The sequence below is a fragment of the Budorcas taxicolor genome, chromosome 6 (assembly GCF_023091745.1).
Source record: "Budorcas taxicolor isolate Tak-1 chromosome 6, Takin1.1, whole genome shotgun sequence".
Lineage (NCBI taxonomy): Eukaryota > Metazoa > Chordata > Mammalia > Artiodactyla > Bovidae > Budorcas > Budorcas taxicolor.
The window spans coordinates 72,081,981-72,103,509 of NC_068915.1; the positions used below are offsets into that span (position 1 = coordinate 72,081,981).

The 21,529-nt window shown below is 43.6% G+C and overlaps 1 protein-coding gene across 1 annotated transcript in view; it reads left to right on the top strand.

The window, feature by feature from the left end:
• Positions 1-13,719: 13,719 nt before the first annotated feature.
• The window catches only part of CRACD (capping protein inhibiting regulator of actin dynamics), a 33,236-nt gene continuing 25,426 nt past the window's right edge, over positions 13,720-21,529 (top strand). Inside the window, exons 1-2 of the mRNA XM_052642316.1 lie at positions 13,720-13,839; positions 21,201-21,365. Of these exons, the coding sequence (XP_052498276.1) occupies positions 13,720-13,839; positions 21,201-21,365 (285 nt within the window). The remainder of the gene's footprint in view (positions 13,840-21,200; positions 21,366-21,529) is intronic.

Consider the following 21,529-nt stretch of genomic DNA (forward strand, 5'->3'; position numbering starts at 1 on the left):
TCTAGAGCTCTCTTCACCCCTGTCTTTCTCCAGGCTTTCACTCTAACTTTCGTTGTCCTTTGAGCCCTCACTGTTCATCTGGTAGCTTTTCTTTTCTTTTCCTAATTAATTTATTTATTATCATTATAATTTTAATTTCTGGCTGCACTAGGTCTTCGTTCCTGCGGGCAGAGGCTATCCTCTCTTGTGGAGCATGGGCTCTAGAACTCTGAACTTTGGACAATGAGTTTAAAAATGGCTCTTTAAATATTTTTAAAATTGAAAAAATAGGAAAATAGAAGTTGTTTAAAATATATATTCCCCTTTGCATCTCAGAAATTTCTTGTTAAAATTATTTATGTATCTATGGCTGCACCTTCATTGCTGCACACAGGCTTTCTCTAGTTATGGCAGGTGGGGGCTACTCTTCACTTGGTTCATGGCCTTCTCATTGCAGTGACTTCTCTTGTTGCAGAGTACAGGCTCTAGGCACTAAGGCTTTGGTAGTTGTGGCACTTGGGCTTAGTTGCCCCCATGGCATGTAGAATCTTCCCCATCCCGGGATCAAAGCCATGTCCCCTGAATTGGCAGGTGGGATCCTAACCACTGGACCACGAGGGAAATCCGAGCAGCTTTTCTCTTGGTTGAGTGAGACAAAGTTGGTTTCTCTTACTTGCAGCTAAGAACTATAACTGACACAGAATGAAACCTGGAAAACTTGGTGAGAGAGAGATGGGAAACAAAGCCAGACGCAGTTTGCTGGTTTGAGTTGAGAAGGAGGCCTAGAAGGAACCTTTGAAAATGCTGATCATCCTAACTTGCCCACTTTTTGCCTTCTCAGGACTTTCACTCCCTCAGTGACCTCTCCATTGAAAACCCATCTGACGAACTCCGGTACACTGTTAATCCTTTACTCATCCACTGAAAACAACTCACAGCTTTTATTTTGTAAAGTGCTGTGGGAGAAACTGGGCTTCCACTTCCTTGGTATGGGCTTCCCTGGTGGGTCAGATGGTAAAGAGTCCGCCTGCAGTGCAGGAGACCCAGGTTCGATCCCTGGGTCAGGAAGATCCCCTGGAGAAGGGAATGGCTACCCACTCCAGTATTCTTGCCTGGAGAATTCCATGGACAGAGGAGCCTGGCAGGGCTATAGTCCATGGGGTCACAAAAATTCTGACACGACTAAGCGACTTTCATGGGAGAAACAAAGATAACAGTTATGATCCCTGCCCTCATGCAACTCCCAAGCGCTGTAGTGAAAATATAATAATACATTTTACAGTGTGAAAGCACTTTTGTTTTCCTTCTCATTTAAGGCATGATTTTAGTAATCATAACATAAACATGTATGTAACGAGAAGTGCATGCATAGGACTTTCTGAGGGAGAAAAGATCCCCTTCTTCCAGCAAAACAGGCAAGGCTGTGTGGGATTGATAAGGTGTCAGTTGGACTTTGAAGGATAAGTAGCACCTGCACTGAGAGATTGGCACTGGGCAGTCAGTCATGGGGAGGAAGAGCCCATGCAGCGATGGAGCCAAGAGAGGGTATTTGGGGGACTGAATGGTTGGCTTTGCGTTTCTGGATGTTTGAAGTGGGGTAACACTTGATAATAATAGGTGATATTTATATAAACACATCACTCCAAGGTTTTTACCAATGGAGGCTCAGTTAATCCTAAATAAGCTCCACGTGCTGTGCTTAGTCTCTCAGTCATGTCTGACTCTTTGTGAACTCATGGACTGTAACCCGCCAGACTCCTCTGTCCATGGGATTCTCCAGGCAAGAATACTGGAGTGGGTAGCCTTTCCCTTCTCCAGGAGTTCTTCCCAACCCAGGTATTGAACTTAGGTCTCCTGCATTGCAGGCAGATTCTTTACCATCTAAACCACCAGGGAAGCCCTAAGCTGCATGAGGTAGGTCGTATTATCATCCTCATTTACAGATAAGGAAACCGATGACCCTGGAGGTTTAGTGATATGCCCAAGGCCACACAGCTGTAAGTGGCAGAACCAGGTTTCATAGAGAGGCACACTGGCTTCAGTCTGAGTACTAAATCCCTGCATTGCAGGGCCTCTGCTTCAGAAAGCCAGAGTGCTTTAGGATGCCTAAATGCAATCATGAAGAGCCTTAAGTGCCAGGCAGCCATTGCAGCTTCATCTGGTAGAATTTGGCAAAAAAGGAACCACTAGAGGTTTCTGAGCTGGCAAATTAACTGCTTAAAGATGAATGTCAGGTTTAAGAGGAAGTGGAATTGGAGGAGACTTCAGTTGGAGATCATTTACAGATGTCCGTCGTATTACAGGAAATAAGCAGAGGATCTGCTACGGGCAGTTGAAGGGCTAGTGAGCATTATTGTCACTGTCCCTCCTGGTTTCAGTTCTTTTTAAAAAAGAAATGTATTTGTCTGCGATGCATCTTAGTTGCAGCACATAGGATCTTTGATGTTTCTTGCAGCATTTGGGTTCTTGTAATTGCAGCACGTGGGATCTGTTTCCCCGACCAGAGTCAAATCCAGACCCCCTGTGTTGGGAGCACGGAGTTCTAGCCACTGGACCACCAGGGAAGTCCTTCAGTTCTGTCTTGATAAAGCCTCTCTGTTTACCTTCGGGGCCTCAGCTTCTTTGTCCAAAAGGACAAATCATGCCTTGGTGATCACAGAGTCAGCAGAGACTGCTGGCTGGCCAGAACTGCTGCCGCGCTGGGTTCGCAGCTCTCTCTCCTGGTCCTGGTTTCCATTAGGGACCCACTGGAGATAGGGCACGGAGCTCTCCAGGACTCCAGGCACAGCCGTGGAGGACTGTAGCAAGCAGAATCCAGTGCAGGTTTAAATGGGTCCCAGAGCTCAGGATTTGCAGTCTTACTCATTGATTTCAATATTGTTTTTGAAGGATTTCTACCTGTGAAAGGGCAGATAATGTTACTCATTAAGGCCTTTGGTACAATAACTTGCCCCTAACCTGGATCTGACTTCATTTACAAAATATTATGGCACAGACCCTAAGGGATGATAGTAACAAAGAAATAGGAAAGATTGGAATTTTGTGGGAAACGCCTAAGTTTGCTTTCTTTTGTGTCAAATTTGTAGAGACAATGGGCTAGCCAAGTGGTAGGGCCCACTGTAGTATTAGTCCAAGTAGTAAGCTTCCCTGGTGGCTCAGTGGTAAAGAATCCTCCTGCCAGTGCAAGAAACGCCAGTTCAATCCCTGGGTCAAGAAGATTCCCCCTGGAGAAGGAAATGACAACCCACTCCAGTATTCTTGCCTGGGAAGTCCCAGGTTCAGAGGAGCCTGGTGGGCTACAGTCCATAGGGTTGCAAGAGTCTGACACAACTTAGCGACTAAACAGCAACAGTGGGGTCCACTAGTGTAGCTGGAGACAGGTGGGTAGAAGAGACTGTAGTATTGGAGTTAGTTATTATAAGTGATTACTGGGACTTCCCTGGTATTTCAGTGTATGAAAATTTGCCTTGCAATGCAGGAGACATGGGTTTGATGCCCAGTTGGAGAGCTAAGATCCCACATGCCAGCAACTAAGCCTGCACGCCGCAACTACTGAAATCCTCATGCGCTGCAACTGGAGAGTCCGTTTGCTGGAAAGAACCTGCGTGATTCAGCTAACCTGACAAAGCCAAATAAATGAATAAATAGTTTTTTAAAAAACTGATCGTTAAGGCCCAAAGAATAGTCCCAGGCCATTCTACTGTCTCTGCCTTTGGAAGGATAACCAAAGGAGTCAGTAAGACTTTGAGGGGAAAGATGAACAGTGGTCTCCATGAGCTGATTAGAAGCTTCTGATAGATGTTTGGAATTCCAGGCTCTCTGCGAATAACAGTATTATCAACGACAACAACAACAACAAAAAAAAAGAACAGAAATCTAGAGATAAGAGTTGCAAGCCCTTTCTTTTTCTATAAGGCCCCAGGAACTTCTCTGCTCTTTGGACCTCTAAGTCCAAAGGGACCATTTTTGTGGTATCTGTATAAGTCACGGCTCAGTGATTCTTCTCTAAGCTTATGAAAACGGTTCCTCAGGGCCCAGTGTTGTTCTAAATTTCCCAAGTGGGCCTCTCTTCCTGTCTTTCTAGAGTTTGCTTTTCCCCCATGCGCTTTACATTTGACTTCAGATCTTGCTTAAATTAAGATGACTGTTAAATGACTGTATTGATAATCTTTCAGTTAGAAGTTAAAAATCTGGGGAGTTTTAGACGTCTTTATACATCTCACAGTTGATTAAGAGAATTCTAGGTATTCTAAGCATCACAAGAGAAGATTGCCACAGCAGGTCCCACTTCCTCCATTTAAACCGATACTCCGAGGGTAAGTTGCAGCACGGAGGCACAGAGACCCCTCGCCTCTTGGCTCACTCTTAATAAATAGAAGGGGGAGAACTGGCCTACTTTGCAATCAGTCATGAAAGATCTGTAAATGTCAAGAATAAAGAAGTCCAGATGAACTTGGCTAAGGTGCAATTTGTGGTAAACTGCCCCTCCACTTCCTAATCACGTAATTCATAGTTCCCAGCTGGTTAAGGACAAAGATTCCCACCAAGCTCTTTGTTCATTAGAACATAGTTTCAAGCTGAGATCTCTGCACGTGGGCTATTCAGTTTCCAGTCCAGCCCTGTCTCAAAATCTGGAACTTTGGACAACATTCTTACCCACTCTTTGTGTCAGCTTCCTCTTCAGAGAAAAGAAAATAATCTGCATTGTAGAGTTGTTTGGAGACAAAATTGCTAACCATGATTACCAAAGAGCTAAAGTTACACAAATTGCCAAGGATGTAATGTTAAACTCGCGTTACGTAAAGTGAATTATCTAGAAGAGAGTGTTCATCAATGTTACTAATAAATCAGTGACCTCTGCCGTTCTCCTCTGCCGTTACTTCTCAGGGCTTTAAAAAAGGCACAAAAACAGATATGAGAGAAAGGTACGAATGTTTTTCATCACTTTGTCTTCCTGCCTGTGTTCTGGGAGGCTGGATACCCGCACTGGAGGACTCACAGGGCATTGCCAAGTGACTCTTTCCTTTTATGTCACAGCTGCTTCTGTGTTTATCCTCAAGTTAAATTTTGGAATTATCATACTGAAGGGCAAAATAAACTAATTTGTGTAACAGAAAAAGTAAAGTAATTCTCATAACAGCAGTAGCCATATCAAAAAATAGATTCTGACGTGTGTAGAAACTTAATAAATATTAAAAAAAATAGTTCTTTCACTTTTGGCTGTGATGAAGTAGCTTATAATAAATCAGTCCTCTCACCAAGAACAACTGAAAATACAAATAAAATATTCTAACAGGGATGTCTGTTTGAAGGTGTCAGATTGCTGCTGGGGCACCAGATTGAGCAGTGAGAGCCTGGAGAGAAGGGAGATCCACTGAGTTGAGCCATACTTTCTGCATATTGCTTCTTTCCAGTGGGCATTAGTTGACTCTTGAGTACAGGCCAAGAGACCAAAAATGTTCAGGGTGGCCACCAAGAGGAGGAGAAGGCAGAAGAGCTGTAAGCAAACTCATGGGGCTGGAACACAAAAATTAGAGTTTGAGACAGCCAGGATTTGAGGGACTAAATTCCCCAAGAGGAGAGAAGGCCAGAATGAAATCTAAATCTAAGTAACAGTTTTCCTTTTGAGGCATTTGTTGGTAAAGCTGCACAAGAATGAAGGCTGAAAAACAGCAGAATTTTTGGCAATCTTTGGTGCTGGAAAGACAAAAATTATAGTTTGAGATTGTTGCCAAAACTCAGCCTCTGTTCATTGGTGCCTCACAGAAACATGGAGACAGTGTTTTGGGTGATGTAGAAAAGAGCTTTTATTGCTTTGCCAGGCAGAGGGGGCCACAGTGGGCTAATGCTCTTAAGACTGTTTAACCACCCTGCAGGGGGTAGTGAGGAGTTTTATAGTGTTCAAGGAGCAGGGCATGATCAGTTCTTGGACAATTCTGGGATTGGTTGGCATCAAGGTGGAGTTTCAAGCTTCATCAGCCTTCTGGTTTCAACCAGTCTAGGGTCTGTGTTCTGGTGGTCAGCAGTTTTCATCTGGAGGGGGTCTGCTTCCCATAAAAAACAACTTAGGAATGTGTGTCAGACCTTTATCTGTATCTTTCAAGGAACTGTAAGTTCGATCATTCTGCTAAGTGGCAGAATTTTAGTCTAAATTGTTATCAGTTTCCTAGTCCAACAGCTGTTCTTTGTTTCTACGTCTTCACACATCCCAGTCGTTAACTCTTTTTTAATATAATTTTACTCAATTTTTTCTTTCTTTTTAAAATAATTTTTATTATTTATTTTTATTTTTGGCTGCAGTGGGTCTTTGTTGATTTGCGAAGCCTTTCTTTAATTGCAGTGAGCGGGGGCTGCTCTTCGTTGAGGTGCGTGGGCTTCTCGCTGCCGTGGCTTCTCCGCTGCCGTGCACAGGCTCTAGGCGTGGGCTTCAGTAGTTGCAGCACGTGGCCTCAGTGGTTGCCACTTGCAGGTGCTGAAGTTTGGGCTCAGTAGTTGTGATCCAAGGGCTTAGTTGCTCTGTGATGTGTGGAATCTTCCTGGACCAGGGATCGAAACTTCGTCTCCTGCCTTGGCAAGTGGATTCTTGTCCACTGCGCCACCAGGAAAAGTCTCCAGTCATTAACTCTTGAATCAGCATTTTACTTCAAAAGACAAGGACACAGGGGTTTGTACACAGTTTCAAGACTCATCAACCTACCAAGGAGAAGGACTTTTAGGAAATAACCCATGTGTTTTTTTTTTAATTAATTTATTTTAATTGAAGGATAATTACTTTACAATATTGTGGTGGTTTTTGCCATACATCAACATGAATCAGCCATGTGTGTACATGTGTTCCCCCATCTTGAACCCCCCTCCCACCTCCCTCCCCACCCCATCTCTCTGGGTTGTCCCAGAGCACCGGCTTTGAGTGCCCTGCTTCATGCGTTGAACTTGCACTGGTCATCTATTTTACATATAATAACCCACGTTTTTATTTGAGACTCCAGGAGGCCTATACGCAAGAAGCAAGGACAAAGCAGAGGTAGCCTGAGCCTACAAAGGTTGCTAATCACTGTGATCATCCTGATTGGACTGATGTGATCTACTCCTTTACTGCTTGCTAGAGGAACCAGCAAATCCTCTCTGGAAGGAGAGGACCCAGCCTTTACAATTTTTCATGCAAATGTGTTGAATTCAATAAAAAACTACCAGGCATTTAAGAAACAGACTATGAGGAAAACAAGATAATAGAAATAGACCCAAGCCAAAAAATAAAAATAAATATTTTTTCTTAAAAAGGGACTTTTTTGGTGGTCCAGTGGTTAGGACACTGCTTCTACCTCAGAGGGCCCAGGTTTGATTCCTGGTCTGGTAACTAAGATCTTGCATGCTGTGCAGCAAAAAAAAAGAAAAACCAAAGGGACTAAAATATTGCTTTTTCAGACAGAGCTTTTCAAATAATTGTAATTAATATATTCAATAAAATAGTTGACAAGATGGATAATTTCATGAGACAACTGGAATCTATTAAAAAAAGAATCAAATGGAAATTCTAGGTCTGGAAAATGCTACTGATAGTAAGAACTCAGTAGGTAGTTTTAACAGCAGACTGGACACCGCTAAAGAAAACATTAATGAGCTGAAAGTTAGGTCAGTAGAAAAATCCAGACTGAATCGTATTGATTAAAAAGAATGATGAATACAGAAAAGATCATGAAAGATGTGACTTATATTGTAAAGGTCTAACATTGCAGGATCAGAGGAGGAATGGGGAAAAATGGGGCAGAAGCAGTATTTGAGGAAACAATGGCTGAGAATTGCCCCAAACTGATGAAAGACACCAAGCCATGGGTTTGAGGAGTATTATGTACCCTGAGCTAGATAAAGCAGAAGCAATTCACACCTAGCCACAACAGACAATAACTGGGAAAACCAAAGACAAAGGAAAATCTTAAAATCAGTTGTAAGAAACAGATTGCCTATCTTTTCAAAGAAACAGTAATATAACAGAAATTCTATAGCTAAATCACTTCAGTCATATCTGACTCCTTGCTACCCAATGGACCATAGCACACCAGCTTCTCTGTCCACGGGGATTCTCCAGGCAAGAACACTGGAGTGGGTTGCCATGCCCTCCTCCAAGGGGTTTTCCCAATCCAGGGATCAAACCCACGTCTCCTATGTCTCCTGCATTGGCAGGTGGGTTCTTTACCACTGGAGCCATCTGAGAATCCTAGCGAACATCATAATTTATGGAAAAATATTGAACGCTTTTTTGGTCAGTTTGGGAATGTGATAAAGTCTACCATCACCGCTTCTGTTTAAGTTCCTGAGAAGATCCTAGCTAATTGCAGTATGGAAGGAAGGAAGGGAGAGGGAGATTGAAAAATGAACAAATAGGGTCTTCCCTGGTGGCTCAGATGGTAAAGCGTCTGCCTGCAATGTGGGAGACCTGGGTTCAATCCGTGGGTTGGGAAGATCTCCTGGAGAAGGAAACGGCAACCCACTCCAATACTCTTCCCTGGAAAATCCCATGGACGGAGGAGCCTGGTAGGCTACAGTCCATGGGGTCGCAAAGAGTCGGACACGACTGAGCAACTTCACTTTCACTTTCACTTTCCCTCATGGTCCAGTGGTGGATTCTGTGCTTCCACAGTAAGGGGCCCAGGTTTAATCCCCAGTCAGAGAACAAAACTCCCACAAACCATAGTGCAGCCAAAAAAGAAGAAAGAAAGAAAATGAACAAATAAAGCTGTCTTTTGTCACAGATAAAATGATTGTATACATAGAAAATCCAGAAGAATCAACAATCACATTATTATAATTAATAAATATAGTTAAGCCTAATTATTATGTCAGTAATCAATAACCAAGTGATACTTTAATACTCTTCCAATAAACAATTAGAAAAATAAACATTTTAACCTATACTATTTATAATAGATTCAGAAACATCAAATATGTAGGACTAAATCTATGAAAATATGTAAAAGACCCTCTATACAGAAAACTACAAAACTTTATTGAGAGAAAGTAACGAAGATCTTAGTTTTCTGAATGTTGAGCTTTACGCCAACTTTTTCACTCTTTCATTTTCATCAAGAAGCTTTTTAGTTCCTCTTTTCTGCCGTAAAGGTGGTGTCATCTGCATATCTGAGGTGATTGACATTTCTCCCGGCAATCTTGATTCCAGCTTGTGCTTCTTCCAGCCCAGCGTTTCTCATGATGTTCTCTGCATAGAAGTTAAATAAGCAGGGTGACAATATACAGCCTTGATGTTCTCCTTTTCCTATTTGGAACCAGTCTGTTGTTCCATGTCTAATTCTAACTGTTGCTTTCTGACCTGCATATAGGTTTCTCAAGAGGCAGGTCAGGCGGTCTGGTATTCCCATCTCTTTCAGAGTTTTCCACAGTTTATTGTGATCCCCCAGTCAAAGGCTTTGGCATAGTCAAGAAAGCAGAAATAGATGTTTTTCTGGAACTCTCTTGCTTTTTTGATGATCCAGCAGATATTGACAATTTGATCTCTGGTTCCTCTGCCTTTTCTAAAACCAGCTTGAACATCTGGAAGTTCATGGTTCACATATTGCTGAAGTCTGGCTTGGAGAATTTTGAGCATTACTTTACTAGCGTGTGAGATGAGTGCAATTGTGTGGTAGTTAGATGGGGAAACAGTGGACACAGTGTCAGACTTTATTTTTTGGGGCTCCAGAATCACTGCAGATGGTGATTGTAGCCATGAAATTAAAAGACGCTTACTCCTTGGAAGAAAAGTTATGACCAACCTAGATAGCATATTCAAAAGCAGAGACATTACTTTGCCAACAAAGGCTACGGTTTTTCCACTGGTCATGTATGGATGTGAGAGTTGGACTGTGAAGAAAGCTGAGTGCCAAAGAATTGATGCTTTTGAACTGTGGTGTTGGAGAAGACTCTTGAGAGTCCCTTGGACTGCAAGGAGATCCAACCAGTCCATTCTGAAGGAGATCAGCCCTGGGTGGTCTTTGGAAGAAATGATGCTAAAGCTGAAACTCCAGTACTTTGGCTACCTCATGCGAAGAGTTGACTCATTGGAAAAGACTTTGATGCTGGGAGGGATTGGGGGCAGGAAACGAAGGGGACGACAGAGGATAAGATGGCTGGATGGTATCACCAACTAGATGGACGTGAATTTGAGTGAACTCTGGGAGTTGGTGATGGACAAGGAGGCCTGGCGTGCTGCAATTCATGGGGTCACAAAGAGTCGGACACGACTGAGCGACTGAACTGAACTGAAAGTGGATCTAAATAAATGAAGGAATATCCAGTGTTCATGGATGAAAAGAATGACTGTTGTAAAGATATTAGTTATCCTCAGAGTTTATTTACAGATCCAGTAAAAAAATCAGTTTATTTACAGATGCCATCACAGAAGCAATCCTAGGAGTGTTGCGTGTGTGTATGTGTGTGTGTGTGTGTGTGTGTGTGTGTGTGTGTCTTTGTATATGTAAGTTTATGTAGAAATGCAGAGATAAGTATAGCCACTTGGGAAAAAAAGCTGGAGAACATAAAATTGCTAGATACCAAGACTCATAAAACAGCTATAAGACTTCCGTGATGGTACAGTGTAAGAATCCACCTGCCAGTGCAGGAGACACTGGTTCAACCGCTGGTCCGGGAAGATTGCAAATGCCATAGAGCAGCTAAGCCCTTTTGTGCCACAGCTACTGATACCCACGTGCCCTGGAGCCCTTGGGAGAAGCCACTGAAGTGAGAAGCCTGCACACTGCAATGAAGAGTAGTGTCTGCTCACCACAACTAGAGAGAGCCCACACACAACAATGAAGACCCAGAGCAACCAAAAATAAATAAATAATCGGGGGGGAGCTATAGTAACTAAGACAGCATGGGATTGTTGCTATAAAAACAGACAAATAGACCAGTAGAACACAGGCCAGAAACAGGTTCAAACATATACAGTCATTTAATTTATGGCAAGTTGCTGTCTTCAAGCCTCAGTTTCCTCATCTATAAATGGGCTTAATAATAGTTCCTATCACATAAGCTTTAAATAGTATATATCACAAGGATTGAGATGTTATATTAAAGAAGTTATCACATATGGAGGGGACATAGCAAGTGCCCAATAAAATTTAGCCAGTATTAATATTACTACTTTGGCTACACTAGTATAATTATTACTACTACTCCTATTACTGTTCATTTTCTCTGTTTTGCAATAAGATCATCTAGAAGTGGGGAATTTGGGGACATTGAATCCTGGCTAGCAGCAAGGAACATTTGGGACAAACACAGAAGAGCAGGAAACTGTTGGTTCTTAGTTTTTCTGGAAAAAAAGGATTGGAGCTGAGAGTTAAACTTCATGATTCAAGGACTTCCCTGGCTGCCCAGTGGTTAAGACTTGCCTTCCAATGTAGGGAGTGTGTGTTCATCCCTGGTCAGGGGCTAAGAACCCATGTGCCTCAAGGCCAAAAAACCAAAACATTAAACAGAAGCAATATTGTAACAAATTCAATAAAGACTTTAAAAATGGTCCACATTAAAAAAAAAAAAAAAAAGTCATGATTCAGCCAGACGATTGACTTGGAAACTGGAAGAGAACTTGGCCTTCCAGTGTCAGCCTATTATGTGCATACAACTGTGAGACACTATAAACATTTATTAAGCATCTAAGTTGGACTTGTGCATATATGTGTTTATGAGAATCTCTGAGAGCCTATGTGTATACATAAGCCATTTGTAAAAACACTGTGTAGAAAATGAAGTTAGTTACCTCTTCTTTCATCTGAATCCTAGCCAGGGAATCTGAGAAAAAAATTTAGACAGGCTATTAAAAGGTTTGATTCCATAACTTTGAATGAAATTTTAATTCCTAGCATCTTTGGGTGAATTTGGAAGTTCATTTTGTAGCATAGGTCACAAAGTTTCTGAGGAACGAGGACATAATGACACATTTAATTTCCTCTCATATTCATATGCTAAAACAGTGCCTCATATTTCATAACGTGGGTTGCTGCTCCACAGTGTCTTGTGCTGTGTAGCCGAAGGCTTACCGATTATTCCAGCTATTTAGTATCTCCAGCCTTCCCATATTCCAGCCCACATGACGCTGGCATCCTGTATTCCTCTCCCACTGCTCCGCCCAAGGGAAGGACTACTAAAGACCTTCTACCACTTTAAAACACTTCAGCTGCCTGGCCTGGGATTGTGTTCAGCTGCTCTGAATCCTGTTTCTCATGCTACAGCTTCTATTTAGGTGACTTTGCCTACTTGTGTACTAAGTCGCTTCAGTCGTGTCCAAATCTTTGTGACTCCATGAACTGTAGCCCACCAGGCTCCTCTGTCCTTGGGATTCTCCAGGTAAAAATACCAGAGTGGGTTGCCATTTCCTACTCCAGGGGATCTTCCTGACCCAGGGATCGAACCTGCGTCTCTTGTGTCTCCAGCAGTGCCAGCCAGATTCTTTACTGCTAGCACTACCATATAAGGCTATTTACCCCCTGAGTTTTATTTGCAACGATAAGTTGGTGATGAGATCACTAAAGTAAAGCTTTCAGCACAGTGTGTTCATCAAAGTCGCAATTGGTAGTTATTATTGTTTTTATTATCACACAGCCAGGAGGCTTATGTCCAAGTCTTTTGTCTCTAAACTTCATATGCTTTGTTACCATACTGCTGGTAATTTGGCCAATTTGATGATATAATTTGGTACTCAGTCTTCCCAAGAAACTTGGTCGGGACCCTGCCTGCAGCATTTCTGTAATTCAGCTCAGAGGTACCAGCCAGAGACCCCTTTCCCCCAGTACTGGCTCTTCTTTCCTGCCCTTGATCACTGATAAAACCTCCCGATGGGACCCCTTTCTGTGGGGGAGGGGAGAGGGAGAAGTAGAGCTCTCAGCTCTGGGATAGCTGCCTGTGTGCCTGGCATCGTGGAAGTGTGCCTGTCTTGCCTTACAGAGAGTGTGTGATTCTGTCCCTGCGTGATTCCTTCCCAGAAATAGCTTAATTTCCCAGATCAAGTGAGGATCAGTTGGCATCTGCTGCCCCGTCTTCCTGCAGTTCACCCAACCTATACCTCACAGTCAGGTTAGAAGTCTAGAATTCCTCTGAAGTCCAGCCTTTCAACTGAAGCGTTCTTATTAGGAACCTGCCACTGTCAAGCTGCCCAATGCATGACGCCCATTTAGAGTCTCCTTAGCACATGTGCCCCCACCCCTCTGAATTCCTGAGGCGTCTCGACAGAGAGACTCTTTATTCCGATAGTGCCCATCAGCAGTTCCAGTCCTCATCAAGTCTTTGTTTTAGATGTATGTATTTTTCTTCCCAATGTGATTATGAGAGAGAGAAATTCTTGCCTCATACTTCGAGATCTTCATGTTGCTTTAAAAGGACTGCTTGACATACTTGACAGCTCATCAGGAGGAGGGCTCCTGCAGCTAAAATTTCTGCAGTGCTTTCTGTCCTGGGTCCTCCACAAACAGGTAGCAAGCACGTGGAGCTCTCCCAGTGAGTGGCTCTAAAACATGTTGTGTAGGAGACAGGCTCTTTTATTCCCAATGGACACTTCTGTCTGCCCAGCTACTTGGCTGACCCCTCGCAGAAGAGGACAGCGGGCTGGAAGCACTTTCTGAGTGAGATTGGGGATGTGGGTGGAGTCCCCTGAATCAGGAGGAACAGGAGATGGAATTGCCAAAAGAAGTCTTATCATCCTAATAAAATGAAGCACATGATTTGCATTCCAGGTCCTTCAACTATTCTATGGGAACCCGGGCATTTTCCCATGACAGTATTTTTATCCCTGATGGGGGAGCAGAAAGTGAGCAGACAGTTCAAGCAATGTCACAGGACAACATCCTGGGCAAAGTCAAAACTCTTCAGGTAAGACAGCTTGAAGGTCAGAGGCATAGGAAGGGGGAGGGGGGCGGCCATGGAGGGAAGTGGGAAAGGTCCCTGGCTTGGCCTTGAGTCATGGATTGGGAAGTCCAGGGGTAACTCCCGGTGAGAATGTTTGCTTTCTCAAACCTGGCTTAGTTCTCTGGAAGCTTCTGTGCACCCATGAGAGGTACACTGTCATGTTGTACCCACCTTCAGAACACCCCCTCTCCTTTTCTCTCAAGTTGTTCCCTCATTTTTAACGGGACTTAATGAAGACAGATACCCTAGAGAAGCTGCAGAACTTGGGTGGGAGGAGAGCACTCCTTACCACTGAGTGTTGGCCATAATCCCTGAGCACAGGGTTGACAGTCAGCTGAAGGCATGCACAGCAGGCTCACCCTCTCTGAGTGTACTTGGACAGTGAATGGCTGTCATGGGTTCTGTTGTGTTTCTGACCCTGGCTTCCCCGAGCCACCCTGTCCCAGAGGGAATCTGTAAAGCTCTTCCGCTTCCCTCCTGTTTGCGCTGCAGAGGTGGGCAGTTTTCCGCCCTAAAACTGACTCAGGTGGTAACTCCTTTAATAATGAAGATAAAATAATTCTTCACCGAATGAGATTGAAATAATGGGAAATCCAGGAAAAGCAAGGGCAGCGAAGACCCCTGGGATCTGACAACGTAGGTTTGCCCGAGTGCTCAGTAGAACTCACTCACCCGGCAGAAGTGCCTAAGCAAGCACGTATCTGAGCTTGGGTTGCTTGGAGGCGATCCAGACTGTGTACGGGGGACTCTGGTGTGCTGGTTTCCATCTGTTTGTAAGTCTGCAACAGTGAATGAACAAATTAATGAATGAACCAAGCAAAAAAATAATAAAGGAGACAGCTGGCTTGAGTAGCTATTGACATGATGAAGCACGGTACTCAGAGTTTTCTACTTGCTTGAAATATTCTTGTTTCTACTGAATATTAAGCTATGTATTTTGTGACCTGTGTTTGGTTACATATTCCACATGTACTCAGCTAAATATAGCATATGGCAACTGGGAAATAGCCAACACCCTGGAACCACACCCAGACTTGCCTAGATCTTTATACCTACCAGCTCACTGCCCCAGGCCATAATCCTGCCCTCAGAACTAACCTAGGCACTTCCTTCAAATTCCAGCACATCTTGACTAGCTCCCATTCTTGGTTCTTGCTGGCCGTACTGCTACAGATTTTATAGACTCAGAAAGGAAAGTTAGCCTTAGTCGCTTCTCTTCAGTTGGAGAAGAGGAAAGGGCAGTGATGGCCGAAGAAAACCTTAACCACCCGCCACTTACCTTTCTTTCTTGAAGTTTCTGGCTCCTGGATATTATTCCTAAGAAGCAATGAACCCTCATAATATTCCCTTTCTAAGGGGAGTGACCTGCAGGTCTCGGTCTACAAACCAACTGTATTTCACAAGGGCTTTCAAGGAGTTCTTTAAAGATTAAGTAATAGTCTGTTGTCTTAAACGGTAGCACCTGTGTTACACCACACCACATGCCAGCACCACTCCATGAAGCGGATTTGGAGTTGTAAAAAATAGATAATTCTGCAACATTGAAAATGTAGAAACTCAGTAGAAATACGTGAATGCCTGTTGTTTGTGTTAATGATGTAAGGCCTAAGTTTAAAGAATCTGATTTCATAAATAATAAAATGTCAAACAACTGACTTCTCCGAAGCAACAGTTCTGTTAATGCAGGAGGAGAAATGTGCAGGAAACAGAATAGCTGTCTAATTGAACGCTCTCCTCTGGATGACATGTACTCACAGCAGGTCTGCCTAATTTTGCTTCCGCTGCATGGATATGCATAAGCTTCCTTACAGCTCTAATGCTATGTTTTGAAACAATATAATAAGAGACTTCTGCTTTTCAAGGAGGGAAATGGGGACCCTTATCATAGCAAATGTGATTTTTAGAGTGCCATAAGATATCACTGTATCACCCCCAAAAGACTGTGCTTTATTTTTCAGTCGACTAAGCAGTATGTTCCTGGTAAGTCATAGAAATAGTAGTTAACTTATTAACTTGCATGAATGCTTTGCATTTTTCCATAAAAACGTTATGCTGGTATTGATGCTTAGTAAGCAGCATAAAAGACCACCCCTTCGTAGACTCCAGCATGGAATGAGGGTGTTTATTTATGTCAGACGCATGTATGTTTTTTATGTCTGGAGTTGTCTTTGTGTATGTATGTATGTTTACTTTAAAAAGAGAGAAGTAGTGGATAACACCTATTGACAGTAAATGTCCTAGCAAGCTAATTTGCCGCCATTATTAAGACATTCTTTTGAAATGAGATTTCTACTGGAATGCCATTTAAAAAAAAAAAAAAGTGTTTGTTTTTTTTTCTGGCTCAAGAAACTTCCCAGCCCATGGAAACCAGAGCTGTGCCTGTAATGACTGCATTTGGAAAGGTTGCCCCCTAGTGTCCACATGTAGTCATCTCAGCCAGAACTGTCCTAGGTTGTACCAGTGATGGTTAGTATCCGTCCGCTGAGCACAGAATGACTGAATAGAGCATAAATAAGCCTACTCTTTCCTGAACAGTGTGAATCTACCACCTGCCAAAATTTCTGTAGCAAGCGATTGAACCTTTAGAAGAAAAATTACCTTTTTTTCCCTGAGTATAAAGATAATGCATGTGCATAGAACTGATTTTAATATACAGCATAGTTATAAAGGACAGAAATAACAGTAGCATCCTTCTTAAGGACCCTATACATAACAGTCAGTTGTTCTGTGGCCAGTAAGTGAAATAAAAAAATGCCTGACAGGCCTCTGCCATCACCTGGCTTTGTGGCCTCAGGGCAAATCATTAAAGCTCTCTGACCCTCATCTTCCTCATCTGAAAAACAAAGAAGATGCGTGTGATGGCTGATCTGAAGAGCCCCTCCAGTTCTTAAAGTCTGCCATTTATAGAAAATCACTGTTCATCTGCTAGAGCACGGAGTGGCTTTGTAAGCTTTGCACTGCAATGCATTGGACTATAGTGACCTTGATGTTCCCAGAGCACATATCAGGGAGGTGCCTATTTATTTCAGAGCAAACCAGGCTGTGAAGTACGTATGCACCTACTGATGATAGGAATCAGGAATATCACAGACCAAGCCCACAGGTGATTTTTAGAATAATACCAGAGCTTTGTCAGAAAAGGCTCAGTCTGTTAGTCCACAGACTGTTTAGCTCAGGAGGAAGAACCTCTGTCTTCAGTAGCTGCTGTCTCCTGCCGGGCTGGATTTCACTTTAAAATGCCAAAGTGTCTTACCTTTGAGGATTTGAGCACCTCGTGCAGCTGTCAAGGACACAAAGAATAAATACCTGCTCTTCACCACTTCTGCACAGAGCAGATGTCTTTAAATCTGTGTGTGTTTGATTTTGCTCATTCTCTTAAATTCATTTTAACTATGGGAGTATCTGGAGTTCGCTCGAGAAGACAGCAATTTTATTTTCTCTCTGCCTTGTTCTTATAGTCGTAGCATGAAGGATGGCTATGAAAAATCTGGGGAAATCTAAATTGGCAGCGTGAGAGCTACAGAATATGATGTGCTTGGAATTTCTACACCATAGGAAAAGAGCCTCATAAATATAGATGTGCATTCCTATAATATCATTCTCCAGCATTCCATTTTACAGCCAAATGGCCAAATTTGAATGAATAAAATATCGCCCCTTTAGCTCACATTCCACTCTAACAGTAACTCCATTCATTGCCATAAGTAACACGGACTCAGTTTAGGCACAGAGGTTCCACTCTCCCCTCCGGTTATTTTCTCAGTGCATATAAAGAATCCGTGGATATGTAAAAATATACATATCTATTAAAATACATCTGTCTATAGATGGAAGAAGTGGTAATAGTTTATTTCCCTGGAAGCTTAAGGGCAAGCTCATCTTAATGGTCTGGTTTTGAGTGACTGCTTGTGTCACAGTTCTTCCCAGGACAATGCCTGAGTAGTGGGCAGAAAAAAAGTCACCAAAAAGCCATATTTATCCCTGTATTCAATTCATTCGACATCTGAGATGGCAGATAGGTTTGGACAGTCATCTTTTAGTTGTCAATAAATCAGACGAAGTGTCCAGCAGCCCCGTCCCCTCTGAGTCAGCTGAGGGAAAGATTTGGAGCGGAACCACAGATCAGGTACAAGAGCCTTGCCCTTGAGAGCCTGGGGCTCAGTCACCATGGCCTTGGCCCTGCAGCCCTGCCCTGGCCTGTGACCACTACAGGGTGTGTCTGCGAGGACAGGCCTTTGTCTGGACAGAGAGGCTGCCTTCCTGTCCCTGGATGGTGGCCGTCACTTTTTGCATGACCTGGGTCCTCCCCTCCTCCTTCCCTTGCCCTCCTCCCAAGCTCCCTAACCAGCAGCCTGAATTTGGTTTCTCCAGAGGAATTTTAAATCAGCTGCTTTATGGAGATGCTCATTGTCATTCTCAAAGGCAACAGCATTGTGTTTCTTTTGCCAGGATGAACGTATCCGTGGCATAAATCAACCCTCAGATACACACACATTCTCATTCCCTCCCTCTCCCTCTCCCTCCTTTCCAATCTCCTCCATCCTGCCCCCTTCAGCTGTTGTACCTGCCATCAGGGCTGCAGATTCTCCTCCCTGGGCCTCCTGTCTGCCCCCTTCACCCTCCTCTCAATTTTCCACTTTAACTCTCTACTTTGTTTCTTAACGTCATGCTCTCCATTTCCCCAGCTTTGTCCCGCGTACCTTATTTCACCTGTTCTTATCACATCTAATATTTTTCCCCCATTTTCTCTTTCATTTTCCTTTGGTAGCCACGATAACCATCCCATCTTTGGAGTTTATTTCAATATAAGTAATGTGAACTTGACATCCATGTTCTAAAAAGGACTCTAACAAAAACAAACAGAAAAATCAGCACGTTCATTCTTTTTGTGATGGTGGCCAAAATCCTAATGAAAGAGCATTAATGTATTAAGCTTAGTCTCCTTGGGAACTCATTAAAGAATTATTCTTTCCATTCTGAGTAGAAGAAATACCCTCATTTTAGATATTCAAGAACATTGGTAGATGGCAGACCCTGACACAGGAGGTCTCATTCTAGGGTGATTGGATAAAAGCTTTTAGCTCTTTACCAGCACACTTAGAGAAGAGATAACTGGTCAACCAAAGGCTGGGCTGGGAGTTGCAGAGGGAGCCCCTGCGCAGACTGTGACTAGGATGCGGGAGCTCTTCCTGCCCCTCCTGCCCAGGCCCCCATGCATCTCCCACAGGGCAGCAAGAGTGCCACAGGGCCTGTGGCTTTGTTACACCATGTCCTCTTGTCTAACACCATCGGCTGTTCTAACTGTGCCTGCTTATTGATCTGCTTAGAGTAGACACTAACTGCCGCTTCCTGCTAAACTCATTTTAGAAGACACCCTATTGCAGCCTTCTCCTCCCTGAAACCCCTTTAGGCTGTTCAAGCTGTACTTCACTGGCTGAACTTGGGCTTTGGATGTGTGTTCCCTCCCTGTGGTGTCAGGGGGAGCCGGGTTCAGGCTGAGATACAGCAGATCGAATCCGAGTCCTTGTCTCTCTGTGCCCCTGACTTGGCATGCTGGGGTGTCCGGGGTGCGGGGAGGGGACCTGGGGCTCATCTCTTTCATGTCTCTGCAATTTCACCGTCCGCCATGTAAAGCCGAGGGGGAGTTGGGTGAAGGTGGATTTGATCCTCTTGAGTTCAGAGAGAGAAGGGGCATTTTCCTCAAGGGAGGCCACCTTCAGTAAGGTGGTAAAAATGCCGGATCCTCTCTTTCTATCCCAGTAAGAGGAGGGAAGTGCAGTGTAAATTTATGAGAACCAGTGGAGCACAATGAAAACAGCACTGAATATGTTTTAGAAGATACGGATTCAGGTCCCTTTGGTACCACTCATTCATTCCGTAAGCTTGGGCCAGTCACTGGACCTTGACTTTTTTTGGTAAAACGAGGGGTTCAGGTAATGTGATTGCTAAGGCTTTTTGCAGCTTTGTGGGATTAAATATTAGCCACATTAAAGATAAAGATCAGACGATGTATTCCGGGTTTTGTTTTCTTTTGAATCATTAAAGGCCTAGGTGTAGAGCAGTAGTTCTCAGCCAGAGGCGATCTTCCCCACGAGGGGACATTGGACAACACCTGGAGGCGGTTTTTTGGTTGTCCAGACAGAAGTGAACAGGGGTTGCTGGTATCGTCTGGTGAGGGGTGATGCTAAACATCCTATGATGCGCAGGAGAGCTCCCCACAACAAAGAATTATCTGGCCTCAAATGTCAGTCGTGCCAAGCTTGAGAATCCCCGATGTAGATAAAGGCAGTAATTTCTACAATATATTCGATTCATTACAGTCTTCTTTCAGATGACCACAGCTTACCTCTTTTTCTTCCTCAGTGTCATTCATTTTCTATTAAATATTTTATATCTAATTTATCAAGCCCATTAAATATTTTGCCTTGTATTAAAAACTATTGTGTTTATATATTTTAAAATAATTCCCTTTTTAATCCAGCTTTTCTTTAATTCTAAATACTATTTTTCTTCCTAATTTCTGTCCTTACCCTCCTGCCACCGTCCATTCAGCTCCCTCCCACCAGCGATCAGTCTCTCTCTGGCCCTTACTCCAGCCTCCTTCTCTGACCCACTGTGTTCCTTCTGGCCTGTGGGTCACAGCGGGTAGCTGCGGCAAGGCAAAGAGGACATCCTAGTGGCAGAACAAGATTGCTTTCATCTTTTCCGTGTGTTTAGCATCAATCATGGAAAGACTTATTGGCCTGGGCCTTCTTCCCTCTGGCCGTGGTACCCACTGTAACCCAAATAGGATGTTCAAGTTAGGGGCTGGTGAAGAAGGTAGATGAAATAAATATTCAAGGGGAATGTGTCCAAAAGGGGCTGGAGGGTTCCTTTGTTTGTGCAGCCACAACAGTCTTGATTTCCCGCAGTGGTTCTTGCAGCTCATGAAACTGTTTTCTATATAATTTTTGTACCTTTCAAGTACTTTTGTGCCTTTGAAAGACTTTTGATTTTTTGACAAAAATCAAAAAATTTCTGTCATACCCAACTTTTTTGATCAGAAATATGATCTCTCTACCCCCCTTGGAAATGTTGGCATCTCCATGAAAGAGGTGGCTGAATGAAAAGGCTCATGGCTCGAAGGTGGGAAAAAAAAAGAAATACTGGGAAGGAGACTCAGTAATTACAGGACTGCATCAGGGCTTTCTGGCTTGGTGTCTAGTCTAGAAACCAGTCATGTAGAGAATATGCCTCAGTGCCTGCTAGCTATGCTGGGGAACCTGACCGTGGTTATTGTGAACCGCTTCACCGCTTCAGAATGTCCTTCTTTTGTTTTTCTCCAGCGACAGTTGGGCAAGAACATCAAGTTTGGGCAGCCACCACCCAACGCCATTCCCATGAAGAAGGCAGACAGTGGCGAGGCTCGCTTCGAAGAGGACCCATTCCTCACCAGTCCTGTGGAAGTTGTGACTCACCAAGACCTCATCCTTTCAGACACCGAGAACAAAGTAAAGCTCCTCCAGGGAATGACTTGATTGCTCACAAGGCTGGGAGGAGGCTGGGCAGTGGGAGGGGGCGTCAGTAACCCCGGGGTCTGCAGGGTGGGGAGTAAGGTGGAAGAAGCTTTCCTTATGAGTAGCCCAGCACCTCTGTTACCCCTTGAGCTGCAGGG